General features: G+C 65.8%; 9 protein-coding genes across 9 annotated transcripts; 5 read left to right on the top strand and 4 right to left on the bottom strand.

Moving 5' to 3' along the window:
- Positions 1-820: 820 nt before the first annotated feature.
- Positions 821-2,549, bottom strand: EMIHUDRAFT_118958 (hypothetical protein; the record flags this gene model as incomplete). Its single annotated transcript, XM_005768944.1, has 6 exons — positions 821-1,007; positions 1,093-1,141; positions 1,478-1,565; positions 1,740-1,811; positions 1,886-2,050; positions 2,100-2,549. 6 exons carry the CDS (start codon positions 2,547-2,549, stop codon positions 821-823), a joined length of 1,011 nt encoding a protein of 336 aa, XP_005769001.1.
- Positions 2,550-2,848: 299 nt separating this feature from the next.
- On the top strand, positions 2,849-3,256 carry EMIHUDRAFT_76013 (hypothetical protein; the record flags this gene model as incomplete). The annotated part of the gene is made up of 1 exon (XM_005768943.1): positions 2,849-3,256. The coding sequence occupies one exon, from the start codon at positions 2,849-2,851 to the stop codon at positions 3,254-3,256; it is 408 nt and encodes a 135-aa protein (XP_005769000.1).
- An 87-nt stretch (positions 3,257-3,343) lies between these two features.
- EMIHUDRAFT_470408 (hypothetical protein) lies at positions 3,344-8,388 on the bottom strand. Its single transcript, XM_005768942.1, has 16 exons — positions 7,701-8,388; positions 7,503-7,568; positions 7,376-7,434; positions 7,199-7,289; positions 6,811-6,977; positions 6,510-6,710; positions 5,705-5,799; positions 5,420-5,513; positions 5,187-5,346; positions 4,991-5,110; positions 4,777-4,925; positions 4,466-4,658; positions 4,200-4,291; positions 3,966-4,128; positions 3,799-3,926; positions 3,344-3,651 (listed from the first exon to the last, which is right to left on the bottom strand). Exons 1-16 carry the CDS (start codon positions 8,338-8,340, stop codon positions 3,547-3,549), a joined length of 2,523 nt encoding a protein of 840 aa, XP_005768999.1. The 5' UTR covers positions 8,341-8,388; the 3' UTR covers positions 3,344-3,546.
- Positions 8,389-9,357: 969 nt separating this feature from the next.
- EMIHUDRAFT_470407 (hypothetical protein) lies at positions 9,358-12,036 on the bottom strand. The gene is made up of 5 exons (XM_005768941.1): positions 11,335-12,036; positions 10,857-11,204; positions 10,213-10,473; positions 9,938-10,102; positions 9,358-9,868 (listed from the first exon to the last, which is right to left on the bottom strand). Exons 1-5 carry the CDS (start codon positions 12,028-12,030, stop codon positions 9,620-9,622), a joined length of 1,719 nt encoding a protein of 572 aa, XP_005768998.1. The 5' UTR covers positions 12,031-12,036; the 3' UTR covers positions 9,358-9,619.
- A 3,273-nt stretch (positions 12,037-15,309) lies between these two features.
- On the top strand, positions 15,310-15,828 carry EMIHUDRAFT_370316 (hypothetical protein). The gene has a single exon (XM_005768940.1). It carries the CDS (start codon positions 15,506-15,508, stop codon positions 15,719-15,721), a length of 216 nt encoding a protein of 71 aa, XP_005768997.1. The 5' UTR covers positions 15,310-15,505; the 3' UTR covers positions 15,722-15,828.
- A 152-nt stretch (positions 15,829-15,980) lies between these two features.
- On the bottom strand, positions 15,981-17,411 carry EMIHUDRAFT_244939 (hypothetical protein; the record flags this gene model as incomplete). Its single annotated transcript, XM_005768939.1, has 2 exons — positions 15,981-16,595; positions 16,764-17,411. 2 exons carry the CDS (start codon positions 17,409-17,411, stop codon positions 15,981-15,983), a joined length of 1,263 nt encoding a protein of 420 aa, XP_005768996.1.
- A 2,239-nt stretch (positions 17,412-19,650) lies between these two features.
- On the top strand, positions 19,651-21,476 carry EMIHUDRAFT_244938 (hypothetical protein; the record flags this gene model as incomplete). Its single annotated transcript, XM_005768938.1, has 5 exons — positions 19,651-20,055; positions 20,625-20,754; positions 20,822-21,051; positions 21,127-21,181; positions 21,289-21,476. 5 exons carry the CDS (start codon positions 19,651-19,653, stop codon positions 21,474-21,476), a joined length of 1,008 nt encoding a protein of 335 aa, XP_005768995.1.
- A 1,357-nt stretch (positions 21,477-22,833) lies between these two features.
- EMIHUDRAFT_244936 (hypothetical protein) lies at positions 22,834-23,416 on the top strand (the record flags this gene model as incomplete). The annotated part of the gene is made up of 2 exons (XM_005768937.1): positions 22,834-23,236; positions 23,379-23,416. 2 exons carry the CDS (start codon positions 22,834-22,836, stop codon positions 23,414-23,416), a joined length of 441 nt encoding a protein of 146 aa, XP_005768994.1.
- Positions 23,417-24,507: 1,091 nt separating this feature from the next.
- Positions 24,508-25,322, top strand: EMIHUDRAFT_370313 (hypothetical protein). Its single transcript, XM_005768936.1, has one exon. It carries the CDS (start codon positions 24,524-24,526, stop codon positions 25,157-25,159), a length of 636 nt encoding a protein of 211 aa, XP_005768993.1. The 5' UTR covers positions 24,508-24,523; the 3' UTR covers positions 25,160-25,322.
- Positions 25,323-27,283: the final 1,961 nt, after the last annotated feature.

Here is a 27,283-nt window from a genome sequence, read left to right as displayed (position 1 = left end):
CAGCGTGGCTAGCCACACTTAGACCCGTTCAGCCTCGAGGCTCAGAACTTAGACTACTACCCAACCAGTCACTGCTGACTGCTGCCACAATGTGCGACCTGTGCTGGCCCCCTTGGCGGCCTTCCCGGTCAGTGGTGAGGCGCAGTTCAGAGCTGTCGATGGCGCGATGCCGCACTGGTCCCACATTGGTAACACGAGACCACCACGTTTGCCGGTCCAAGAGAGAGGCACCGGCGCTGTCCGGAGAAGGTGCGTGGTCCCTCTTGACTGCCCATGCGCGCGAGGCTGTGTAGGCATAGCCTCGAGAGTGCCAGCAGCCAATCTGAGGCAGTTTGTGACGGCTTTGCGTCAGAAGCGTGCACGCGGCTGGAAGGACACCTTCCTACTGGTCGTACGATCAGGTCGTCACTGAATGCTTGATACTAAGGCCGCGAGCTATGCAGGTGATCTCAATTGTGCAGCATGGCACGGTCAGAGCAGCGCCGAAAGGATGTCGCAAGGCGTGGTAGCATGGCCGCACAAGTACGCCGAATTCCCATGAAAACAAGTGAAACATGGCGCAAAAAAGAAAAAAACTCCGAAAAAATCGGCGCCTGCGGCAGGCCATCGGACCGCCCCATCTCCCCCCCGCATGGATACCCTCTCTAGGGCCCCCGCGCCCCCCCAGAGTGGCAGGGGTGGCACCGATGGCGGGGGACCTTCCTTATCCTTTTAATACATTAAATACTTCTACGAGAAAGCCAGCTTACAAGAAATCCCACAATAAATATCAAATCCGAAACAAATCTAACACTCACACATCATTTGTTGTTGTTGCGGATCAGTGCATAGCGCGCCACTGCTCTCGGCTGAAGGGGCGCAGGAGGCCGCTCACCTTCTCCTTGCCGACCGTCGTCCTGTCTCCGCTGTACCCGTGGCCAGGGTAGATGACGACGTCGTCGCCGAGGGCGCGCAGCTGCTGCAGCGAGTCGAACATCGCGTCCACGTCCGAGTCCGGCAAGTCGAGCCTACTCATAAGGATGAATGATCGCCACGTGTGTCTCGTCACGATGAGGAGCCTCAGGAGGTGGAGGCGGGTCGCGCCGGCCGCACGAGCCGGGGAAGATGGTGTCGCCGACGAGTACCGACGCGACGGCTCCGCCTGGCCGCCTCACGCAGAGGCAGACCTGGAAAGGAGAGGCGGCAATCGCGAGACGAGAGGTGCGATGGGAAGCCGCCGCACGGGAGGGGCAGACCGAGCCGCCGCTGTGGCCCGGCGTGTGCAGCACCTCGATCTCGCCGGCCGACGGGCCGAGGGGCAGCACGGCGCCGTGCTCGAGAGGGCGCACCTCCGCCGGCTCGAGGCTGCACTGCTTCGCGACGCGACCCACCTACCTCGAGCGGGTGACCTCGGGTGACCTCGGGTGACCTCGGGTGACCTCTTGTGACCTCGGGTGACCTCGACCCACCTCGAGCGAGTGCACGAGCGGCGGCACACCGTGGTCGCGAGACAGCTCCCCCAGCCCTGGCAGCTGCGCCTCTTGCGCGAAGGGGCCGCACACCATGGCAACCAGCCGGGGGGGCACCTTGCGGTGTCAGGGGGCAGGCATTACGCCCCGGGGTGCGGGGGAGGGCGCTGGCCCGCCGTGCCGATCCTTGCCGCCGACGTGGTCAAAGTGGTAGTGCGTCCCCACCTACAGGAGACGCGCGTGGATCGCAGAAGGCGAAGCGTGTGGGTGGAGGGCGAGGTGCGCCCCCACCGCGCCGACCAGCCTCATCTTGTGCCGCCTCGCCAGCGCGACGATGCCCTCCACGTCCCAGCAGCCGTCCACCTGTGTACAGCTCGAGGAGTGAAGAGACGCTGTGCTCACGTCCGCAGCGCCTCCCCCTCCCAGCAGCCGTCCACCACGTAGCACTCGCGCGTCGCCGCGTCACCGACCAGGTAGACAAAGTTCTTCATGCTCGCCGCCGCGAGGAAGAGGTTCTTCTGCGGCTGGCTGGCGCCCGCCCGCACGAGCGCCACGTCTCTGCCCGGAAGCAGCTGCCGGAACCACAGCCCGCCCTTCATCGCCTAGTGCCCGTGCCCTAAAACTCATCAGTGAAGCAGCTTCCGGAGCCACGATCCCGCCCGGCATCGCCTCGTCGCAGACGGCGACCGCCGCAGAGAGGCTCTTGTCCGCCCGCTGCGGCACCGCGCTCGCGCCGTGCGCCTCTTTGATCTCCTTGGCGTCCAGCTCCGCCGCGTGCCGATACGACTCTCGCGCCTCCTTGTACTGCCGCAGCGCGAATGCCGCCTCGCCGCGCCGGAAGTGAGCCTTGGACCAGTCCACCCGAGCGCCGACGGAGCGGCCGGCCGCCACCAGCGCCTCCTCCGCACGCTCCGCGCGGAGGAGAGCCGCGGAAAGGTTCGAGCACACAGCGGCAAGCACGCTCTTGTCTGGATGCGCTTCGGCGAGCGACGCCGCCTCTTCGTACATCCGGATCGCCTCAGCAGTGTCACCCACCTTGAGAGCCGCGTTGCCGCTGTCCTTGAGCTCGAGGCAGCGAGCGAGCGGGTCGGAGTCGGACATACGAGTAGCACTGGGTCGGATCACTGCCGCGCCCCCCCCCCCCCCCCACGGTTTTAGGTATATTGTTGGCAAATCAAGTGGGTAGCGACGGGATGGCAGCAGGGCCGCGTGCGGGGCCTGCGCTTGGATTGCCCCGTCGGGCGCAGGCTTTATTAGAGACCCCGAAGGCGAAGCATTGGCAAAAACTGCTCTCATGGTCTATTTCCGGGGTCAGATATTTGGGTTTCGATATCGATATCGGACAAATGCAAGCCCCACGTGCCCAGGAACCCGAACCCAGCTTTGCGTCGGCGCCGGATATGTGCTCGCGGGGTGTGTGGCAGCTCCGCACGCTGCTGCTCAAGTACTGCGACTACGGCGGCAGCAGCCAGGGCGTGCGCGATTGGATCTCGACGCAGCTTGCGCCGTTCGCCAAGGCCAATCCGCAGATCGAGATCATCGCGTCGCGGCAGCCGGGCCGGCACCCTCACGTCAAGGCGCGCTATCTGGCCGATGGCGACAAAGCCCTCTCGCTCAAGGGCCTCAGCTGGCAGCAGGTCTCGATGCGCCTCCAGTTCCTCCGCGACAGCAGACCCGTGCGCTTGCGCAAGTGGGACAAGCCGTTCCGGTCGACGCCGAGCATCCAGGGGGAGTGGCAGCTGGGCCAGCAGCTAGCCGCGGAGCACCGCGTCATACGAGTGTCGGGCGGCGGCGGAGGCGGCAGCTAGCTGCGGCGCGCGCCGACGATATTGTGTCTCTTCAGAGGGTGTTTGTCTCACAGCTCCGTTCTCTGACTTTTGGTGCGGAGATTCATGAGCGAGCGCGGGTGTTAGTATTCTTGTCCAACAAGCACAACACGCCATACCCCCGCCGGCCAGACGGCGCGCGCGCGAGAGAGAGAGTTGGTCCCTTCGGCTTCGAGCCCCGATGTATGACACCCGATGCGGGCCTCGTCACCTGTCGCTCGGCTCCTCTCTCCTCTCGAGCGAGAGACCCGTTCGCTCTCGCAGGCATGCTCTCAGGCCTCGACGCCCTGGAGGTCCCGATCGGAGAGGCGGCGCGAGAAGCTCCGGCGGAGGCTCTCGTCGATCCGGACGATGCCGGTGTTGCCGTCAACCGTGACCTAGTCAGGGCGGGGAGGGAAGTACTCGACGACACTAACAGACTCCACCCTCTCGTAGGGGTGGAGCGAGCGGGCAGGTGGTGGCGTCGCCAATGAGAACCTCGCGCGGTGTGCGACAGAGCGTGGGACATTCTGGCTGCTGCGCACTGGGCATCCCTCCCCCCCTCCCCGCCCCTCCCCCTCTCCCCTCTGGCGGAAAGGCGCACGCGTGCGCCGGGCCTGCATCCCCGTCTTGAGCGAAGCCATCACGTCGATCCCGCTGACGGCGGGCTTGCCTGCAGGGGGGGCGTGTCATCCGGGGACGTGTCGGGGACGCGTCCCGGGCTGCGGTCTTCTGCCCTGCCCAAGTCCCGGCTCGCCGTACTCGCGCGCGCACAGCGCGCCGTGCTGCAGCGCGCCGCCAATCTGGAGGACGACGGCCGAGGCGCCCGCAAACATCGGCGTCCACGCCGGGTCGGTGACGATGGCGACGAGCACCTACGTGAAGGGCCCCTGCTCTCCCCGCACGAGGACAAGCCGCTCCTCTCGCACCGCACGCAGGGGCGCGCCTCGCCCGGCGCGATCGGGTCGGTGGAGCAGGTGCAGACACGCACGCGCCCGCTCGCAACGCCGGGAGAGATCGCCGCCCCGACGAGAGCGCCTGTGGATGATAGACGGGTGTGAGAGCGGTTGACAAGGTGTGTGTGTGGAGAGAGAGAGAGCTGGCGAGCCCCGGACGAGCGTGCCTGCCTCCCCCTCGACGAGGTTCGGCTTGAGGAAGTGTCTAGGAAGTGTCTAGGGAGTGTATACCGGAAGTGTCTAGGAAGCGTCTCGCCGGGCTCCCCCTCGACGAGGTTCGGCTTGAGGATCCGGCCGCGCGAGTCGATGAGCATGGGGCAGCTCTTTGCGCTCTTGGCGCGCGCGTAGGTCGCCCTGTTCGGCGTGACGGCCGCCCTCAGGTCGAAGCTGCTCTCCTTGATGGCCGCGTCGAGCTGCTGCACCGAGACGTGGAAGACATCTCCCTCCGCCTGGGGAGGGGGCCCGAGACGACCCAAGGAGGTCATGTGCACCGAGCAGGCCCCCCTCGGGTGATCTCGGCTGATCTCGGGTCATCTCGGTCTCTCGTGATCTCATGTCCTCTCGCGCCTCGAGCCGGCCGGCGGCGAGGAGGTCCGCCTGCGCCGCGAGCAGCGCCGAGCGGAAAGCGGCGGTGACGCGGGCCATGCGCAGCTTGGGCGCGTTCCGGATCCACATCAGATGGTCGAGGTGGAGGTTCCGCTTCTCGAGGTTGGCGCCTGTGAAAAGAGCAAAGATGCGGCCGGAGAAACAAGCTGTGTGAGAGGATTCTCGAGGCTGGCGCCGGCGCAGCGCGCAAAGAGGCCGCCCGAGCCGCGTCCGCCGCGCTCCTCTTGCGCGCGCATCACGCGGCGCCGATTGGCGACGCGCTCCTTCAGAATGTCGGCTGGGTTGCTGATGCCGCCTGCCAGAGAGGGGGGGGGGGTACTGTAGGGAGAGGGGAGGCGGATAGAGGGGGGGGGGGGGGGGAAAAAGGGCCCCCCTCCTGTTGTGGCCCACCTTGGAAACCAAGAGGTGCGGCGAGTCCGCGTAGCGGGGAGAGCTCACAAACAGCTGGTCGGCGCCGTCCCAGCCGTACTCGCGCATGAAGGAGACCCACGCCCCGACGAAGGGCGCGGGCAGGTCGGACTTGCGGCCCGCCTGTGGACAGGAGAGGCGTCAACCGACTCGTGTGTCCAGGGCTGTGTCACATAGGCCGGTCCGGCGGCGGCGCCACGTTGGCGAGGATCCGACCCGTCAGCGCGGGGAGGCCCTCCTCACCGTACTCTGCCCAGACCGAGGGAGGCAGCAAGTGCGCGAGGTCGTACCTGTTGAACGGGTTGGGCGGGGAGAGGTGGAGGCAGACGCGTGTGGAGGGGTCGTGTGCGGTGGTCGAGGTCGTCGCACATCTGCATGTTCATCTGCATGAGCGGGTCCTCCTCGAAACCGCCGCACAAGGCGTCCGCCTCCTCCCGCTCCTACAGGCTCGGCCGCTGCCGTCGAGAGACGCTGCCCGCACCTCGACCGCACGACTCCTCCCGCCTCCTCCCCCTCCTGCGCCGTCCTCCCCTTGACGCGCGCCGTGTCGAGCGCCTTGAAGACGGGGATGATCACCTGCCCGAGATTACGCGAGGTTACCCGAGGTTACCCGAGATTGCGCGAGATCGCCTCGAAGACGGGACCACCTGCATCACCGCCATCTCGAGCTCGAGCACGGGGTAGACGGCGGCGAGCAGCTCGGCGTAGAAGGACTCGAAGCCCGCCGAGGTGACGCCGCGCTCCTCGAGCGCCTTCAGCGCCTCCGAGCTGCGGCGCGCCTCGGAGATGTACTCCGCCTGTGTCCGCACGCCATGAACGGGCCATGAACAGGCGCGGCTCACACACGCGGCTGCATCTCGGCTGCATCTCGGCTGCATCTCAGCTGCATCTCGGCTGCATCTCGGCTGCATCTCGGCCAGATCTCGGGCACTCTGGCGGCACTCCGCCTTGGTCTCGAGTGGCGCGCGCTCCCAGCGCGAGCCGAGCTGGTACTGCCGCCACATCGGCATCTGGCGCAGCAGCCCCCACACGCTGCCGAAGCTGAGGCCGGAGGGAAGCCGCGCGCTCTTGTACCTGCCGGCTTGATGAATGATCAGTCGTTGTTAAATGGGGTACTCATTCCGCGCTCTTGCACTTGGCGGCGTCGCAGTCGTCCCCGCGCAGGATGGCCGCCAGGTAGACGTCCACCTGAGGCCGAGAGACGGCTCGACTTCCGATGCTCGGCCTGGGTGATGATCAGGTGATGCTCCCGAGAGGAGCAAGAGGCTGGCCGAGGGGCCGCACACCATCTCGAGCTGGCTCGCGAACCAGCGCGGCCCGACGAGGCGGAAGGCGTGGGACATGTTGATGTACTGGCGCGTCTGGCCGTTGAAGAAGACCTGCTCCGGGTCGGTGGGGATGCGCGCGCCCGCCAGGCCGAGGAAGGCGAGCGACATGTCCGAGTAGACCGCGAGGTCGAGGCAAGTGAAGGGCGAGGTGGTCGTCGCCTAGCAGCGGTCTCTTCCATGAGAAGGCAAGGCGCGAGGACGATCGTAGTGAGGGGCGAAGTGGTCGTCGCTAGAGTGAGGGGCGAAGTGGTCGCATCGCCTCGCTCGCGACGTTGAAGTCGTAGTACAGCCGGCGCGGCTCGCCCGGAGGCGTGATCATCGCCTCGTCGAGCGGGTGCAGCGTCGTGACTGGCCGTGCCTGCAGGAGCCGCAGCTCGCCTGCCTCCGTGTACGCCCACTCGGTGTCCATCGGCCGTCCGTACGCGCCTCGTTGAGCGGCGTGGCGTGGTGAGGTATGGCTGCTCGCCCGGTGCAGCTGCAGACTACTTCTGCCGCGCGCCTTCGACGGCGGCGACGAGCGCAGCCAGCTGCCGCAGCTGCTCGTCTGACAGGCTCCGCACCGCCTGCCTCTCACCATCCTCCCGAGATTACCACCGATTACCCGAGGTTCCCCGAGGACAGGCTCCGCACCGCCTGCCTCTCCGCACCCACGCGCCGCACCTCGACGCCGCCGTCGGCCGCCAGCCGCACCTCTTGCGCCTTGCTGCCCACCTTGCTCTCGAGCAGCCGGCCGCCCACCTTGACCCGCACGAACCGGTCTGCTACTAGCACTGCGGCCATTCTCGCCGCTATTGTGAGGATTGCTATTGTCATCGATGGCCCACCTTGTCCCACACAAAGCGGTCGGCGACGATGCTGCCGTCGACGACGCTTTCTCCGAGGCCTAATCTCGGCACATCTCGGCTCATCTCAGGCCATCTCTGTACGTCTCGATGAAGCATTCTCCGAGGCCGTAGCCCGCGTCGACGAGCATCTCGTCGAGGTCCGAGTTGAGCGGGTTGGCACTGAAGGCGACGCCTATTGACAGCGAACTGATGATCTCGTCGAGGTCCGAGTTGAGCGGGTTGGCGCTGAAGGCGACGCCTATTGACAGCGAACTGATGATCTCGTCGAGGTCCGAGATGAGCGGGTTGGCGCTGAAGGGCACGCCGGCGGTGGCTGCGTCCACCATCTCCATCACGGTGGCGGCGAAGGCGGGCTTGTGCGCGCCGGCGTAGCTGAACACGCGGTGGTCGAAGACGGACGCGAAGCAGGCCCGGATCGCCGCCTCCAGGCCTTCGGGAGAGACGCCGAGCTTTGTCTCGAAGACGCCGGCGAACGAGGCGCCCGTGCCGTCCTCCTCTGGCGCCGAGGAGCGGACCGCCGCCAGCCGGCCGGGCCACGCCTCCATTGCTCGCCGGACGGTGTCTAGGCACGCGGTCTGGGCGGCACTCAGCGGCAGCCGCTGCGCCAGCCTCTTGAGGCCCACGCACAGCCGTGGCCCCTCTGGCGTCCCGAGCTTTGGCTCGGCGGCGGCCCACTCCCTCGACGCCGTCACAGCGGCAGTCCACTCTGCGAAAAAGTCGACGGTGATGGCATATCCGCCCGGCACGTAAGACGAGACGCCGGGCGTACCATACAGCCTCATCAGACTCGCACTCTTCCCGCCGACAGCGCGGACTGGGAGCGGCTTCTTTGCGTCGAGGGCGGCGAGCATGGCGCGTTCGTATGGCGCGTCATCGTTGGCATCGAGACGCACGCTGGGCGGGCGAACCGCGCCAGTCACGGGTGCGCTCTGGGCGGTGCCCATGGATGTAACTTGGGAAGGCCGATCGCTCTGGGCGGTCCGGTGGCAAGGGGTGGAGGCCGAGGGAGGGCCGAGGTACTTCGGTTTCTTATTTCCTAACGGGGCACAACGCCAGGCTACAAAGACGGGCAGGCACGTAGTGACGCAGGGGAGTCTAGGCGACGGCGGTGTTCGATGAAGGAGAAACCCGCGAGCCCTTTGTGAGCTCCAACGAAAAAGAAAGCGTCGTGTGCTAATAGCACTCAAGCCAGAGCTGCTCAAGCCGTAGAGCTCTACCCAAAACCAAGAGTGGAGGAACCTCCAGAGGCGGCCCATGTCCAAAGTCTCACCCACGCGGGCTCGCTTCGTGATGCGCCGATGCCTGGTCGCTCTCTTGCTCGACGACAGCGTCCGTGCGACCGCGGGCAATGCGGCGCCGCAGCCGCCCGCCTCGCTCTCGCCGCAGCCGCCCGCCTCGCCCTCGCCACGCGTGCTCTCCGAGCCTGCTGTACGCTCAGAGCACGCGCGCTCCATGCTTGCGAGCGGCGCCATGCTTGGGAGATCGAGGAGGAAGAAGGAGGAGGAGGACGAGCGGATTTTTGCGAATGAGACAGAGGAGGAGAAGACGATCCGGCACCACGCAGACGATCAAGAAACCTTGCAAATGTTTTGCATCGTCGCCCTGATCCTCTGCGCGCTGTGCTATCTCGGCAATTTCTGCTTTCTTCAGGATTACCTGTCCGACGTCCAAGCGGGAGTCAAGACGGCGGCGAGCCGACGGTTAGGCACGGAAGAGTTTTGGCGACGAGGCGAGGCGGCGATTCCGAACAAGAGAGGGGAAGCTGGAAAGGGTACGTTGATATAGCTGTCCCACTACATGCGATGTACGGTGCTCCGGTGCTCCTCGCACGTCGCAGCACGCGCCACGCGGTATGTTGATTGAAGCATGTGAAGGTTTACGCGGTGTGTTGAAGCATGAAGGTTTTGAAATCGAGCGAGACGGTGCGATATATTCGATTGCTGATGGAGAAGAAATTCTCAGATCCCAAGAAATTGTTGAAAGAGTTCACTGGGACTCCAGACTGTCGACTGACACAAATCACAATGCGGCTGCTTGCTCGATGCTCAGCTCGCAACTGCGGGCTGCGCGCGCTCCACGCTCCCCGGGGAGCGGGACGGGTGTCCTCAAAGTCCAGGAACGCCGACGGCGAGACTTGGCGGCGGCGCACGGGCGCCTGCTCAGTCTCATGCGCCGACGACTGCCTCGCCGTTTGAACGCTCCCCAGACCCCCCATAGATGGCTCTAGGAGCCCGCCGAGGGGCCACCCGCGTGCGCGTCGAGGCGCGCCCTGGCCTTGTCCAGCTCCGCGGAGAGGCGCTCGTTCTCCTGCAGCAACCGCTGCGCGTCGGCCGCGAGCCTCGGCAACGCACCGACAAGCTCGCGCAGCTGCTCGGTGTCGACGGGTCGCTCGAGGCCCTTGATCGAGGTGTGCTCGAGCACGTGCTCCATCAGGGCGTCGCGCGACGCGACGGCGGAGAAGTCTCGCGGAGCCTAGGAGGGGGGCGGCCGCGGGTAAGCCCGCGTCCTCGGGAGGGCCTCTGGACGGCGGAGAAGTCGCGCCGCCGACGCGGGCTCGTCGCCGCGGAAGAAGAGGAGGGCGGGCGTGCGCTCGAGGCGGAGGCGGCGCGGCAAGTCATTGCGAGACACGTCGATCGATGCGACCCGCACGCGCCGCTCGTGCGCCCAGAGGCGGGCGAACACCTCGAGCTCGGGCAGCACGTCCACCTGCGGGTGCGGGCAGCGAGTCCGAGGCGGTGTGAGCGCCTCCGGCTCGCCCCCCTCGTCTCGCGGCGCGAGCACACCCCGGCCACACCCCGGCCACACCTCCGCCACACCTCCGCCAGATCTCTGGCTCGGTCTCGGCTCGATGCAACCTCGTCCCACGGCGCGTGCACGCACAACAGCACGTCCGCCGCGGAGCGAAGCGCGAGCGGCTCGAGCGTGCTGCCGACCAGCCGCACCACAGGGCCCAGGTTGTCGAGCGGAGGCTCCTCGGACCGGAGCGTCGGCGGCAGCGAGCCGGCGGCGACCGAGCGGGCCCACTGCATCACCGGCGCGTAGAGCTCGCCGTGGTAGGCGCCTGCTTGGCAGAATGCCTGTGAGGAGTCGCATCTCGCAGCCGGGGGGGCGACAGCTCGCCGCGTTCTTTGCCGGCGTCGGGCGCCGCGGCGTCGGTAGTGGAGTCTGCTGCCGCGACGCCGCCGTCGGCCGCCACGGCAGCGGCAGCGGTGTGTGCGGGCAGGAAGTCGAGCGGGAGGGGGTAGACGTAGTGGAGGTTGGCGTGGTCGGCCGCGAGGGCGGGGATCCGTGCGGAGACTGGCAGGTGGTGCCGGTGCCTGTTCGCATCGATCCAGCCGAAGAGGGCCTCGCCTGCAGGTGCACAAACGGAGCTGTGACCACATCAAAAGAAAGTCCGCCTCCCCAAAGGGGGGGCGTCGCCTCTCATCGCGAGGGCAACGCGCCGCAGCACCGCGCCCACCCGCGCAGTGTGCGCCGCCTGATCGCAAAGCAGGCAGGACTGCGAATGAGCCACAGCAGTGTGAGCCGCCCTCGCAGTGTGCGACGCCTGCAGCGCGTCGGCCGAAGAGGCATTCAGCAATAGCCACACCATCGGAAGCCCGACCTCGGGCGCCCCGCCACCCTCCGCCCCGCCACCCTCCGCCCCGCCACCCTCCGCCCCGCCCTCCTCGCCGCCGGTCTCCTGGCCGCCGGCGGTCTCGCCCCTGGCTGGTGCGGAGAGAGACGCGCGGTACAGCTCGTAGGTTGAGGGCGACACCTCTGCGAGGAGGGGCGTGTGGTGCCGCCGGAGGAAGGCGCGGAGCTGCGCCTAAGAAGAGGAGGGTGTCCACGAGGTGTCCACGAGGTGTCCACGAGGTGTCCAGGAAGAGTGCCGAGGGAGTGGGAAGGGAGTGAACAAGTGTCTAGAAAGTGTCCTCGGAAGTGCCTAGCAGCTCCGCCTCGTCTCGCACGTCTCCCTCGAACCCGACAGCCTCGCCCCTCCGCAGCAGCACGACGCGTGCGGAGGAGGGCGAGGGCCGTGGGCCGGCGCGCGTGGGCGGGAGGGAGGCGGCGGCGTGCAGGCGCTCGTCCTCCGCCGTCGGCTCGCACGGGCCCGCATCGCTGTCGAGCGGCGGCGGGCACCACCTCGAGAAGAGACCCGCGGGAGCAACAATGAAGCCGGTTCGGCGCAGAGCACCGTCCGCAGCGAGCGCGGCGAGAGCGCGGCGCGCTGCGGGCGCATCGGACGAGTCGGACGAGAAGAGGACGAGCGCGCCGCCCTCCGCGGCCTCCGCCTCCGCCGCCAGCTCGCGCCCGGTGTTGACCTCCTGCGGCTCGCTTCGCGCGTGCCGCCTCACAAATGCCGCCATCTCCCACGCGACAAAGTTGCCCTTGTACACCTCCGCGCCGTCCACGGCGTGGTGGTGCAGCCGCAGCGCTGGCAGTGCAACGACGCCCGCGGAGCTTGCGAGCACCTCGTCGTCGCACAGCGCCACGGCCCCGCTGCCATGGCCCAGGAGCTGCGCCGCGGCCGCCAAAGCGCCTGGCGGCTCTGGCGGGAGCGAGCCGGCGGCCAGGTAGAGGACGAGGAGCGGCGAGTGCGCGTGTAGAGCCGACGAAAAGTTGTGTTGTGCGAGGAGCAACGGTACGCTCATGTCGTGTAGCAGGCTCCCCGAGAAAAGAAATTTTACAACAGTCCGTCGCAAAGACACTAACGCACGAAAGAAAATAACGCCGGCCCTCAGCGGAGCTGGGGGTAGGACCGCCGCAAGCGGCGTGGCGTGGAGCGGTTGTGCATCCCTCCGGGGGCCCCTCTGCGCCGGGGAGGCGTTGTTGGAGGCTAGGACGCAAGCGTCCGTCGCCCTTTTCAAACTCGGGGCCCACTCCGCTACGCTCCGACCCGAATTTGGAGGGCCTACAAGTTTAAGGTGTTGCTGCGCAAAAGGGGTCGGACACAGGGCGCAGCTCATGCTAAGAGCTAGAAGGGGAGCTAGAGAGAACGACTACCCTGTCCCGTTGTTGCGTACACCAACACCACAAAAGCTCTCTCTCTCCTGTCCTCACTCAGAGCGACAGAGGGGGGTCACAACTACCGAGTCTCCGACTAGCTGTGCCACGTTGCCCGACCGAGAGCGGATCTCCTCCTGCTCCGCAAGGAGGGTGGCCAAGGCTAAAGTCTTGCCGGGCGTGGCAGTCCTCGGGCGAGCCGACGCGCATGTCCAACCACAGCGCTGGGACTCGTTGTGACGGCAGACGCCGGCTGCCTCTCCAACCGCTTCTGCAGCGTCCTTCTTTGCCCGTGCATGGGCTGATTCGATTCCGCAGCGTGTCGTCCCCAGCGGCGGTGCTGCGCGGGAGGCGGCCGCGGGCACGCTGGGCTCGATCAGCTTTCCCTAGCACGGATTTGGCGGACGTTCTTGGCTTCAATTTTACGATTGTCTTGGCACCAGCTGAAGGCTTGCCCCCGTCCACGGCCGAGATCACATGGTTTCTGCACGGTATTCGGATTTTGCTATTTGTTCGTGTGGGGGTATATTTTGCAGATTTGTCAATGGTACCGCGTCTGCGACGCGGGCGCCTTGCGGGCAGAGCCCTTAGCCAGCCTTTTATCTTGCGCGGTCAAAATACAGTGGGTTGCGGGCATTAAGAAAACGTCGCAAGAAACCCTACCAAGCGATTTCCGCAAAAATCTAAGAAACCACGGGGCGCCGCAGGCGCGGCCCCAAGAAAGGGCCCACACACGAGTGTGAACGGGTCCGGAGCCCCAGCTGCAGCTCAAAATTTCTCTTCGCCTGGGCCTGCGGCAGCGCACTTGTCACTTTTCAAAAGTCTGCGGTGTTCTGAGTGGAGTGGTCAGTGGATGGAGCTCGATCGGTCACACACACCGCCATCGCCGTCGGGGAGAGGGGGGACGACACTGCTTCGGCAGCGTGCACCTCGATCCTGTACCGTGTTTGTTATGACCCCCCCCAATGAACACACCAGTGAGGGAGGGCGAGACGATCGAGGGGTCCCGTACCATGCGGATTCGACCCTATCCAGTGCTCAAGTGCGTGGATGGAGGCGTGTGTGCGTCTTCCCTCATCCAGAGAGCCGACTCGGCGGCAGACTCTTGGCCCTCGCGGACCGAGCTTTAACACTCTCGCGGACCGAGCAGTGGTGGGCTTCGCATGGCCGAGCAGGCGGGCGTCGCCCCCAGCGCACAAAGCGTGGGCGAGAGCTTAATGGCAAAGCTCGCGCAGCTTCAGCGCGTCGACGCGGTCTCGCGGCTGCTGCGGCCGCACTACCCGGACGACAGCGTGTGCGGGCCGCTGGCGAGCGCTGTGGTGGCCGAGGTGGGCAGAGCTCGGACCTTTGACCGGTTCGCCTGCCGCCTCGTCGACGCGGACGGTCCCAGCGCCAGCCTCGCTGAACTCCCCCTGCGCGTGCTCCACCGCCTCTTCCTCGCCGCGCGCAGCGGCCCGCCTGCCGCCGCACCGCCTGGCGTGGATGCGCCCGTCGTCTCGTTCGACTCACTGCGCCGCGCGCGGACGACCCTCGACGACTTTAGCAAGTTCTACCTGCCGCTGCACGGGCTGGCGCAGGTCGACTTCTTCCGCTGGCTGCCGCAGCTCACGTTTGTCGAGGCGGCCATCTACCAGCTCGACCAGGACAACGAGGAGCTCGCGCGGAGGGGAAGGCGAGAGGCGGAGGCGGCTGGCCCGACGGAGGCGGCGCTGCGCGCCGTGCTCGAGGGCGAGGGGCTGCTGCTGCCCGAGGTGGAGGCGGAGCTCGCCGCCGGGAGAGAGTACTGGGCGCTCGAGCGGCGGCTGTGTGCGGCGATGCTGCGGCGACCGGTCGGCTCGGAGGAGGTGCTGCCCGGAGCCTTCTGGGAGCCGTCTCGGAACCTTCCTGCAGGCGCCCGCTTGTCGGGTGGGCGCAGGAGCTGCGCGTGAACAGCGTCTCTTCACGCCTGCCGCTGCGAGGACAGGCGAGAGCCGGTCGGGTGGGGGGAGGTGCTGGAGGCGAGCTCGCTCAAGAGCTTCGACTACAGAGTGTTGCACGCGCTGCTCGGCTCGGCCAGCGGTCCAGTTCACCGGCGTCCTGCTCCCTCACTCACCGTGAGCAGGAGCCGTGAACAGGCTCGCTCAGCGCGGCGCCGCCCTCGCCGCAGCTGCGCGCGTTTCTGCGCGTGGACGAGGTGCTCACCGACGTGGCAGACGACCTGTTCGATTACGAGAAGGACGTCGCCCAAAACTCGTTCAACGTGCTGCGCGGCGCGGTGCACGCCTTCGGCGAGGAGGCGCCGCTGCGTCTCGCCGCCGAGATTGGCCGGCTGGAGCGGGAGCACGAGGCGGCGCTGCAGGCGCTGCCGGAGGGGCAGCGCGCCGCGTACTGCCGCTGCCGCGCCGACGCGATGGCGCGCCGGCCGCGGTCCGAGAAGGGGCAGGGCGGCAGCTGGACTGCGTTCTGTTTGCCGACTCACAGCTGTCGGCCTCTAGGAGCGGCAAGTGGGTCTTCCCGAGAGTGCTGCTGCCGGCGCAGGAGGAGGCCCACCGTGCCGCGCTGCTGCGGGGCGGCGGGTTGGAGGGCGGCGGCGGGTCGGACTCCGACTCTCCGTCGAGCTAGGTTACCCACGGGCTGTGTTTCTTGGGGGGGGGGGCTATACATTTTGCGTTTTGGATTTTGGAAATGGAACATGCAACCAACACCTCGAGCGCGTTGGCTCGCCCTGCTATTCTCCCGCTCCGTTAGGTTTCTTCCGTCCAGGAGGCTGGGCGCGAGCTTTGCTGCCCGGCCCGCCTCCCCCACTGGCACTGCTGCCGCCGGCGGGCGGCCGCTGCTTGTGCCTCCGCCCAAAGGCCTTGTCGACGTCGATGCCGCCCTTGAGGGCCTTGCCGAGCTTCTTCAAGTCGACGCCGCCCCGGAGCGCCTTGCCCAGCTGCAGCGTCGCGCCAGCGAGCATCGGGCCTTCATGATCAATAACTTTGATGAGTAAGCATTGAAATCCGCCACTTGAAGCGTCGCGCCGGCGAGCGTCGGGCCTTCGGCCGCGCTGCTTGCCGCGGAGCTGTTGACGGCGCGCTCGAGCTCGAGGCCGCCGCTCCACTTCTGCAGCGTGCCTGAGTATCTCACGAGCAAGGATGAGCAATGAGCCGTTCCTGCTTGGGCCGCCACTTCTGCAGCGTGCCCGTGGTCGACGCCATCGGCACCCACGAAGCTGTGGCGTACCTGGTAGCCAAATCTCGGATGATCTCCGGTAAGTGGGTGAGCGCACAGCAAGCTTGGGGCGGGGAGACGGGATCGTGCAGCGCATTCAAGACACAACGTGTACGTCTACCCCCGCAGGTGTGTTGCATCTGGTGAGGCGTGCAGGTTGTCGAGGACAGCCACGAGGACAGACGGGAGGGAGAGGGCCGCGATGCACGCCTAGATCTCGGTTCATCTCGGGTGATCTCGCGTGATCTGGGTGTCAGAGGGAGAGAGGGCCGCGGTGCAGGCCGAGAAGCCGAGGAGCAGCTTGCAAAAGAGGCGGCGCGGGTGGGTCCAGTTGTACATGTAGCCGACGCACGCCTGCGAGCACACCGCGGCCGTTGGTCATTCACACACCATATGCCATCCACCGTTAGCAACTCGTCGAAGGCCATTCCTCAAAGCCATGATCATTAGCAACTGGGGCGGCGCGCGCCTCCCAAAAGACAGCGGGCGCGACGAAGGAGAGGACGACCGACGTGGTGCCGCCGAGCAAGCCGAAGATCGCGTCGATGTTCGGAAAGACGATCGCGCAGAGCAGGGAGCTACCCACGAGCAGCAGCGACACGGCGGTGTGGCGGAACGGGTCGCTGACCCTTTCGCGCGGCGCATCGACGTGCTCGACGAGAGCGTCGGTCGCGCGCGGCACGAGCTCGCTGCGCGCGAGGATGGCACGCAAATGCATGCGGCAGAGGAAGACCATCATCGGGAAGGTGAAGGCGAAGGCGAGGACCACCGCCAGCCTGGCGGCGAGCACGACGCTCGTCTGCGGCAGAGAGTCGAGCACGTTCGGCCGCACGGCGCTGCCATACGCGAGCGAGCCGACGAGTCCGACGAGGAGGTGGAGGGCGAGGGTGACGTACATGGTGGTGTCGACGACGCGGTGCATGTAAGCGTACGTCGCCGGCTGGTGCAGCGTCTCGAGGGCGGGCGGGAAGAGGGACTGGGACGAGAAGCAGAAGGCGAGGGTAGGCAGCGAGAGGAGGGCCTCCGCAGAGAAGATGGCGGCGGGGAGAGGCTCGGCGGCGGCGGCGTCGGGCGGCGGCGGGGTGAGGGCAACGACGGCGACGGTGAAGAAGAGGCATCCCATCCCGACGGCGGAAGTGCACTGCAGCGCGTCCATGCTGCGCAGGAGCGAGAGCGGCGTCAGACAAACCGCGGTGAAGGCGACGAGCAGGAGCAGGGCGAGGAGGGAGTAGTGGAGCGGGCCGTCGCTGACTGGCCCGCCGTCGTAGACGCTACCGTCGCCGAGCGAGGAGGTGAGGACGGTGAAGGCTTCTCCGATGATGACCAGGTACGAGACGGAGGACCCGAAGAAGAAGAGGAGCGACGACCAGTCGATCAGCGAGGCGATCCCGTCCGCCACGTGCGAGCAGAGGCCGATGTACGAGTGCTCGCGCGTGGTGAGGCAGGCGCGCAGCAGGAGCAGTAGGCTCGCGTGGTTGAGCGCAAACACGCCCAGCAGCATCACCGTGCCCATCAGCCAGCCGCACCGCGCGAACGCCAGCGGGAGCGCCAGCAGACCGGGCCCCGTCGTGCCGTTCAGCAGGTTGAGCGTGGTGCCGACGAGGGAGAAGAGGGTCGTGTCTGGGACCTCGTAGTGCAAAGCGCCTTTCAGCGCGGTGAGCTTGCTCTGCCCCAACTCGGCCGCTGAGGTGAGCTTGCTCTGACCCAGCTCTTGCGCTGCGAGCAGCCTGCTCTGGCCGAGCTCTTGAGCCGCCGCAAGCTCGGCCTGAGCGGCCCTGAGCTTTCTCTGGCCGAGCTGTGCGGCCGAGCCGAGGTACCTGCGCGTCTGAAGGTACATCTCTGATCACCACGACCACTTGCCGCCCGACCCTCGAGCCCTCCGCCAACGGCACCAGAAAGAGAAGACAGCGCGATTTGAGCCGATCATCCGGCTGCTGGTGCGCTTCTTAGCTCCCCGGCCCTGGATGTGAGGTTGATGACTGCACTCCAAGTGCTCCAAGTGCTCCAGCATGCTGCGAACGCGCACCCCCGGGGCTAGGGCTCTCTAGCCCGTAACCCGATACCGATCATCCGGCTCGCTTGGTGCGCTTCTTATTAGCTCCCCGGCCCTGGATGCGAGGTTGATAACTGCACTCCAAGTGCTCCAAGTGCATCAATCTTCGGAATAAGCTGAAAATAACGCACGGGCCCTCAGCGGAGCTGGGAAGAGGACCGCCGCAAGCGGCGTGGCGTGGGTCGGTTGCCTACTGTCTGAATACGTTTTCCACGTATTCCAAATGACCTCCCAGAGGCCTGTATTCTGCCGTATTCCACCCGTATTCCACGTATTCCATGGAATACGCCGTATTCCAAGCTCCCAAAATGGACGTATTCCGTATAAAATTTTCTTCGCTCCGCGAATTCAGACAGTAGGGTCGGTTGTGCATCCCTCTGGGGGCCCCTCTGGCTCTGCGCCGGGGAGGCGTTGTTGGAGGCTAGGACGCAAGCGTCCGTCGCCTTTTTCAAACTCGGGGCCCACTCCGCTACGCTCCGACCCGAATTTGGAGGGCCTGAAAAGTTTAAGGTGTTGCTGCGCAAAAGGGTGGGGAGCCGCGGCGGCGCCGCAGGCGCGGGCGCGCAGTGGAAGCACGCTATAGCCATACATTCACGCAGAGAAGCTGACTGACGGTCGGGGTCGTGACGGCTCGAGGGTGCGCACACTAGCGGCCGGACGCCTCACCCGCGGACGCCTCACCCGCACGCGCACCCTCCAACATCGCCGCCGAGCCCAACGCCCTGCCGTCAATCTCGACGAGCGCCGCACACCTGCGCGGACAGTGTTGCCGCCTTGTGCCCGGAAAGCCTCGAGCCGGCGCGCACCGGTGGCAGCGCAGGATGAGGCGGCAGCAGTGGAGGGTTGGGGCGCATTTGAAGGCGCTGGCCCCGACGCGCCATTAACTGGGTCGGGTGGTTCCTCACCCCTCTGGTTTCAGTCAAGCGGGAAGAGTCTGTGCAAGGGGGGCGGATGGGGCTGGCTGCGTCACCTTGGAGCATGAAAGGTTCCTACAGTAGGGTCAGTAAGGCTACTCGAGTACGCAGCACCTTGGCTTGGCCCCCGAGCGGGGAGGCGGTCGACGACGCGCAGCATGGCGGTGAGCGCAGCCTGACGACGCGTCTTGATGGACGGATCCTTCTGCCGGCTGACCAATTCCGCCCACCTCTTGACCGGCGGCTTCGACTTTCGTCACCAACATGCGCTCGAGAGGCGGAGCAGCCTCGATGCGATCCAGTTCGGTAGCTATCTTGTCGCGCAGCGCATTGTCAAAAGGCAGCTTGTTACAGGCGTCGCGCGCGTCCCCGACGAGCGATGTCTTGGCACGAGCTGAAAGCTTGCCCCCGTCCACGGCCGAGATCACATGGTTTCTGCACGGTATTCGGATTTTGCTATTTGTTCGTGTGGGGGTATATTGCAGATTTGTCAATGGTACCGCGTCTGCGACGCGGGCGCCTTGCGGGCAGAGCCCTTAGCCACCCTTTTATCTTGCGCGGTCAAAAGGAAGGAAAGGGGTTAATCGGGTTACTAACCAGAGACACCCACTTCGGAGTCGCTCCTCATCGCAAATCCTGTCAGCAGTCCACCTTCTCTTTCGCGAGAAACACCGAAAAAACAGCAGCCCTCGGGTAGGGAGGGGGGGAAGTAATCTGAAACTGCAACGATGCATGCGTGCAGCCGAACGGCTGCGATTCAGCGGTCGCGCCGCTGAGCGTTCAGGTCGAGCTCGGCGAGCTGAGCAAGATCATCCAGCGGCGCGACAGCTTTATCGCAAGCGTTGAGGAACGCGAGACAGATCGCGTTCCGCGTTTCAGTTTCACGAAAGGTACCAACCACCCTCCCTATGTTCGGAAGAGCCACATACATGCACAACTGAGAGAGAGAGTTAGTTAGTTAGTTAGGAAGGTGAAGAACAGCCAGGCTCGGACTGGACACCAACGCGGTATGGTGGACGCTAGACTGAGACACGTACACTGAAAAAGATAACAACACGGGACGTGCGTCCTCCAATCCACAACTTCGTGGTTCACTCGCTCGTTCAGGCATGCGTCAAGCCCTCTCGGCGATTCTCCCTGACACGAACACAGCCACACTCTCGGGCGCTGTCGACATTATCGCCGTGCGCTCTGCCGACGGCACCCTCGCAACCACCGCGTGGCATGTCCGCTTTGGGTTGCTCAAGGTCGTTCAGAGCCGAGAGCGTCCCGTCACGATCCGCGTCAATGGAGTTGAGGCCGATGAGAAAAGCTGTCGCATGGTGTTGAGCGCTGCAGGAGAGGGTCGATTCGTCGCCGGCAGTGCGCAAAAGGCGCCAGGGGTGGCGGGCGGCAGCGACGAGCAGGCTCTGGCTGCGCACCCTCCGCCTGACTGGCTGAGGTGCCTCAGGCTCCAGGGCGGGCGGAACGAGGTGTGCTTCTCCGTCCGATCGCGCCTGCACGGCGAAACTGAGGTCACGACGAACCTCTTCCTGTCACGGGCTCTTAGATGCGCCGGGAGACATTGGTCATTGCATGGCAGGTAGCGGAGGTGGAGGTGGAGAGAGGAGTACGGAGATGGAGAGGTGTAGTGCTAGTAGCAGACCAAAGGCCACCACTCACTCGCCTCGTCCCTCTCCTCCAACTGGCTAGTAGCAGACCGAAGGCCACCACTCACTCGCCTCGTCCCTCTCCTCCAGCTGGCTAGTAGCAGACCGAAGGCCATCTCTCACTCACCTCGTCCCTCTCCTCCAGCTGGCTAGTAGCAGACCGAAGGCCATCTCTCACTCACCTCGTCCCTCTCCTCCAGCTGGCTAGTAGCAGACCGAAGGCCACCACTCACTCACCTCGTCCCTCTCCTCCAGCTGGCTAGTAGCAGACCGAAGGCCACCACTCACTCGCCTCGTCCCTCTCCTCCAGCTGGCTAGTAGCAGACCGAAGGCCATCTCTCACTCACCTCGTCCCTCTCCTCCAGCTGGCTAGTAGCAGACCGAAGGCCATCTCTCACTCACCTCGTCCCTCTCCTCCAGCTGGCTAGTAGCAGACCGAAGGCCATCTCTCACTCGCCTCGTCCCTCTCCTTCAGCTGGGAGCCAAGCTCGAGACTGGTCATCAGCGACATCGACGGCACCGTAACGCGCTCCGACGTGCGTGGCAACATCCTGCCCGCGATCGGTGAACGAGGCCGGTCTCAACCGAATCCTTCGTACACGGGTCGGCACGCCCCCCCCCTCCCCCTCAGGGTGGGACGACTACGCGCACGAGGGTGTTGCGCAGTTGTACACCGCCATCGCAGCTCGCGGATTTTGCGTGGTCTACTTGTCGAGTCGCAACATTGGCCTCGCAGACCGCACCAAGCAGTACATCTCCGGCTTGCGGCAGCATCGCGCTGGCGGCGAGACGGTCGACTCACTGCCCGAGGGGCCTGTGATCACCTCTCCGAGCCGGATGGCCGATGCGCTCATCCGGGAGGTGCGAACCCTTGGCGTGGAGAGCTACCCTCCCCACTCTTCACCTCTGCCCACTCCCGGCCTCTCCCGCGCCCAGTTCGACCACACGGCGCATCTCTTCAAGATTGACATCCTCGAGCAGGCGCGAGCAGGTCCCTCCCGCGCATCCCGCCCAATCCAAGCTCGTCTCGCTCCGCGCAGGTGGCTGGCATGTTTTACGCCGGCTCCCTTCACGCTGCGTTTGGAAACCGGCCAACAGACCTCGGCGCCTACGAGGCGGCCGGCATCCCGCGTGAACGGATCTTCATTGTGGACAAGGAGACGCGACTGGCGGTTGCGCAGCAGCCACAGCAGTCCCAGGCCGCTGCGGAACACACGGGGGACGCGCGTCACAGCTACCGGACCCTGCTGGCGTCTGTGGAGGACATGTTCCCGACTGTGTCCTAAAAGAAAAAGACGTTTCTCTTTGTGTACCTGTGTTAGTGTGCCAGTGTGCGTGTGTGCCAGACTGCCAGTCCCGTGCCCACGTGGTGCCCAGTGACACAAACAGAGCAGGCATCTCAGGGGGGCGGTGTACGAGTTTTCGGCTTCTTTCTCGCCTCATCACCAGTCGTCTTGCTATCTGGTATAGCCCCAGCCTATACTCCGCGTGAACTCTCGAGGGATCTCGAGTTGCTCACGCTGCTCCCTCCCCCCCGAGATGTGTTCGCCACAGGAGCAGCTGTGAAAAGCGGCTCTGCGGCGGGCAATAGCAGCAGTATTCCAACTTTTTGCGGGGTATGGTATTGGTGCCATCCCGGCCCAAAGGGTGGGGGGGGATGGTGTCCTGACCGCCCAAGACTAGCCCTCGACAGGGGTGGGGGGGTATGGTCCCCGCTCGGCCCCTCTTCCCTCTATACTGCCGCCGCCGAGCCCGCATCGCCATGCGGGTGAGCGCTGCCCAGCGACCGACTCTGTGCCGCGGCGCACTTCAAGCTGCTCTCTTCAAGCTGCTCTCCGGCGACACGCGCAAGGTGCTCGACGAGCCCTACTAGGCTCTAGGGCAGTAGGGCTGCCCCGGGGGCATCACCGTGGACGAGCCCGAGGAGCACTCCCTCGTCGCCGAGTTCGGGATGTACTACAAGTCCCCCGAGATTGCGCCGCTGGCGCAGCCGGCCAACCCGCTCGAGGCGACCACCGGAGCGGGGGCCCTAGGCGGGGGCACCCGCCGGAGGGGCACCCGCCGGCACGGCGATGCCGATGGAGGACCTCGCCGGTGCGGTGGCCTGCGGGGCGGGCGGCGCGGCGGCCACCGGAGCCGCCCGCCGCCGGCGGGGACGGCCGGCGACCGGCGCGGGTGTCCGCGCCGCCGCTCGCCAGGCGATTGCCAACTTCGCTGCCGCGTATAGAGCACCGGCCGGTGCTGGCGTGGAAGACGGCGGCCATCCGCGCGTATCTAGTGTGCGTGTCGGTGTCTGCAGCCTCCTGGAGCTAGCAGGAAGGCGGCGGGGGGGGGGGGGGGCAAAGGGGGTGGGGAGGGGGGTTTTAAACCTCTCCCGTTGGTACTCGAGTAGGGAGGGGGGGAAGTAATCTGAAACTGCAACGATGCATGCGTGCCACCACGAACGGCTGCGATTCAGCGGTCGCGCCCCTAAACGTTCAGGTCGAGCTCGGCGAGCTGAGCAAAATCATCCAGCGGCGCGACAGCTGAATCGCAAGCGTTGAGGAACGCGAGACAGATCGCGTGAATCTCCCTACCGGTACTCGGCAAGAATCCGATCCGGTCGTGTGGCGTGCCGCATCTTGCGTTTCTAAATCAATTCTTATGGCGACGCACGGGCACGTCGAGGACGCGCACGAGCACGATCACGCTGGAAGGCCGTGCACCGCCGGTCACAGCCACGACAGCCATGAATTGCACGGTGCGGGCGAGCACGCGCACGGCGGCAGCGACACCGCAACGAGCGGCATCGCTGGCCAGATGAAGGCCAAGCTGTATGAATCGGAGCTCGCGCCGAGCTACGTCTCCGTCGAGGCACACGGGGATGGCTGCGGCCAGAAGGTTCAGTGCGTCGTTGTTGCCGGCGCGTTTGATGGCGTGGCTCTGCTCGAGCGCCATCGGGCGGTGCAGGACCTGCTGGCGGAAGAGATAAAAGAGATCCACGCTTTCCAGGCGAGCACGCCCGCATCCACCGCCTCCTCCCTCACCGCCGCCGCCCTCTCCGCCTGTGCGTGCAACGCCACCCTTCGCCGCCGCCGCCGCCCACGCCGCCTCCACCCTCACCGCCGCCCGGCCCGGCTCTCGCCAGGTGAAGGCGTGGACCCCGGCGCAGTACGCGAAGAAAAAGGCAGCCGGCGAGGTGCGATGAGGGCACGGCGTGATGCTTGTTGCGTTTTTGACTGCGTAATATGTGGGGTCGAGGGTCAGGGTCGAGGGTGCAGCCGCGGGTCGGGGTGGGGTGGTGGCGCGCGGTCCGCGGATCCGTGTGGCGTCTCCTTGATTTTTCCGTGGCACTCGGCAGCATGTATTTCGTCGCGCGGCCACGCGCGCAAGACACAGCCCGTAACGAGAGAGAACGGCGCGCCCCAGCGAAGCGGCGCGCGCCGGCGCAGACGCAACCGTGCGGCGCTTATGCGCGTCTAAATATGGGCCTAGTAGATTCAGAATGCGCCACACCAAATCTCACTGCTGGGTGTGCAACGTTAATGTACACAGCGAGGTGGCGGGGGGGCGGGGATCACTGCTTAATGTAGCCCTTTTTGATGAGGCGGTCCCGCGACCAGAGGCCCTCCTTCCAGCGGTCCGTGTCGGACCTGTTCCACTGGAGTGGGCAACGCGCGGACGGAGGGGTGAGTGCGGCGCAGCGTGGGGCGGGCTGAGCAGGTGCGTGCGGCGGGGCGGCGGCGGGGTGCGGAAGCTGCGCGCGCGCCAGCGCCAGCGGGGGCGCCGCACACCTCGCCGGTGAAGAGCCAGTGGTTCAGGTGCATCCCCACGCCGGCTACCGTCAGGCAGCCGCTGATGATAGCGAGGGGCGTGAGCGCTGCGAGCGGCATTCGCTGCCCGTACGTGTGCCGAAAGAGAGGCTCGGCTAGCGCTGGCTCGTGAAGAGCACAAAGACCAAAAGAAATCGCGCTGGGCAGAAGCGCCGAGGGCGGCGAAGCGCGGCCAAGGTCGGAAACAGGAGGAGTGACCCCCCCAGACGATCGCTGAAAAAGAAAAGCGCCAGCCGCCCGCCACGCCGCCCCCCCACGCTACTCCCCGGCGGGCGTTCGTCACGCTACTGTCAGACACGAGCTACCTCCCTGGTGTGATTGCGCTGCACAGCTCTCTGACTGCGAGCGAGAGCGCTTACCCGCTCGTCGTGATCGTGACTGCGGCGGTGCCGCCGGCAGTGCGAGGCCGCCTCGAAGCGCTGGCCCGCTGCGAGGTGCGCGAGGTGGCGCCGCCCGACTTGCCAGCTGGCGCAGCCCACTATGCCTGTGCTCACTTTGCGCACTGCTGGACCAAGCTCCGGATGTGGGAGTGGGAGGACGAGTTTTCGCGGCTGTGCTATCTCGACGCGGACATGCTGCTGCTCAAAAACTGCGACGAGCTGCTTGGCGACCGGCTCTGCGGCGGCGCAGCGCTGCACGCCGTTCCCGAGTGCAGCTGCGTCTCAGGGCGCAGCGGCGGCTGCCCCTACTTGTCGCCGCCAGCGGGAGCGCCACCTGCCCACTACTTCAACGCAGGGCTGCTGGTCCTCTCGCCGTGCCGCGCGACGGCGGAGGCGATGCGGGCCGCCCTCGCCGCCTCGGACCTGGCCTCGTTCGCCTTTGCCGAGCAGGATTTCCTCAACCGCTACTTTGCGCACGACCGAGGGGCGGCCGGCGCGGGGCCGCCGTGCTCGTGGAGGGCGCTGCCCTGGTGCTTCAACGCGACCAAGGGGCTGTACGCGAGGCACCGCGGCCTCTGCCGGCTGGGGGAGGTCCGCATTCTTCACTTCACGATGGCCAAGCCGTGGGACCTGCGCCACCCCTGCCACGCCGGCTTCGAGCGGCTTAACGCGCTCTGGCACGCGGCCTTTGCGGACCCGGCGAGCCTGCCGCGCGCCACGCTGCGGGCGGTGCTGCAGGAGAAGAGGGAGAGGGAGAGCCAGGGCGGAGGCGTGTGACCACGCACCTCCCTGCCGCTCCCGCCGGAGGCTCCCCAGTCATGGGCACGCTCCCCAGTCAGGCAAATGTGCATGTCCACGACACGTCACGGCGGGGGCATGTCCCGTTAGGCGAGTCCCTCCTCCTGCAGTAGTTACAAGCTAGCAGGGGTCGTCGCGCTTCGTCAAAGGCGAAAGGGGCTGGGGCATTTTGGTCGTTTCGAAACAGTACTGGCATCTGAGTCAGATATGGAAAGGTGTTTCTTGCGAGGCGCGCCTGCGCAGGTTGCTCCACGCGTCACGGACACGCATGGTACATGCCCCCATGCGCGCGCCGCCGCGCCCGCGGCCCGCGCGCGCGCTCTCTCGTGTGACATGTCATTGCCACACAGAGAGACTTTTAGGAGATTTTTTGAAAACCAAACAACAACAACGGGCGTTGGCAACGCCTCGAGTGGGGCGGCACGCCCGCCTCGCCGTTGGCCACTCCTACGCCTTTGGCAACACCGAAGAGAAGGCCCGCCGCCTAAACATGGGCTGCAAGGCGCGCGGGCAGCCCGGCCAACCCTTCTCCCACAAGACCGGCCATGGCTACGTCAAGGCGCATCGCGGTTTCTACCACGACGCGATTATCTTTGTCAAGCGCAACAACTTCAACCTGCTGGAGCTGCTCCACGAGACGTTCAGCGGCGGCTTCTCGCCCACCGCCGTTCTCAAGCTGCGCCGCCTCGCGCGCAAAGTCGCACGCGGCAGCGTTGACCGCACGGCCTACTCGCCCAAGTACTCGCTCTCTTTTATGTCCCACCATGCAGTGCGCAACTCTCTCTCTGTTGTGCGAGGGCCGAGGCGTGAACCGCGCCATTCGCTCTCACCTGGCAACCCTGTCTGCACGTCTTGCGGGCGCGTGAACAGGCCTCCAGTGTTAGAGTTGTTTGGTATCTAGCTTGTTCTTCTTTCTTATACTTGAAAACCAACAAGAAATTTCTCTTCATCAGATGCGGTGTGGATAAAGTGGATTGCGTGGTCGAACTTTCGAGAAAGAGAGATCCATATAGCAATATTACACATCATTTGGGAATTCGTGGTCCGGCGAAAACAAAACGGCTATGGAAACAAAAAAACAAAAGGCGGCGCCTCAGACCAACCCTCCTGCCAGTGCTCAGACGCGCAGCTGATCGGAAAGCCAAAGGCCCCGCAAAGACACTGGGGTCGCTGCACCCACAAACACGCGCACTCGCGTGCCGACTGGACCGCATCAAGACGCCCCCGCGTCGTCGTATCTGACGGATGCTTTCCACCGCGCGCGCAGGTCCGAGCGGACGACTTGCCTCCGGTTCGCACACTATGAGGCTCGCCTTCTTTCTTCGTGGCTGCGTATTCGCCCGACGTCGTTTCTGACAAGGAGGAGGCCGCGGCTCTCGCGCCGCCCGAGCCCCGCCCGGCTTGGCTCGAGTATTGGGTTCCGTCTGGAGTGCCTGTGGAGTTCGGTGCCTTTGCCAAGCTTTCAGAGGCCAACAGCACCTGCGTGCTGCTTCCGAACGCGACGCAGGGCTCGCTGTGGGGCGAGGGAGTCTACGACGGCAACGGCACGCTCGTCAACGGCACCTATTGTGCGTGCTAGTGCACATTGGTCATAGCGCGGCGGCAAGGGAGACGGAGTTTGTCACATGATAAGACGCATCGGCACCGTCAGATCGCAATATACGCGACTCTTTGACAGCTCTGCCTGCGCGCACGCACAGGCGAGCCGTGCTCCCTGTTGCCCGGCCTCGAGGCACCGCTCATGACGTCCGGTGAAGCGCCCCGGCTGCCGCAGCCGCTTCCACATTCCCAAAGAATCGATTGATTGCCCCCCGCCGCCCAGCCCGCCCTCCCCTCCCCTCTCTACGCCGTGCCCGCGTGAAGAGCCGCGGCTGAGCACCCCTCACGGGCTGTCTCCCGCCCAAGCGGTGTCGTGAGCGCCAAACCCGACTCACTTGCCCGCCACTCTGTATCTCTCCCCCCGTTTTGTATCTGCAGGCCTGCCCTGCCGCACGGTCTACTTGTCGCTCGCCCTCCTCCTCGTCGCCCTCCTCGTCGCCCTCGGCGGGGGCAGCAACAAAAAGGGAATCTCGTCGCTCCTCTAAATTCTACGGTGTTGGCGAC

The sequence above is a fragment of the Emiliania huxleyi genome, assembly GCF_000372725.1.
Source record: "Emiliania huxleyi CCMP1516 unplaced genomic scaffold EMIHUscaffold_439, whole genome shotgun sequence".
Classification (NCBI taxonomy): domain Eukaryota; phylum Haptophyta; order Isochrysidales; family Noelaerhabdaceae; genus Emiliania; species Emiliania huxleyi.
This window is presented reverse-complemented; position numbering and strand designations above follow the sequence as displayed.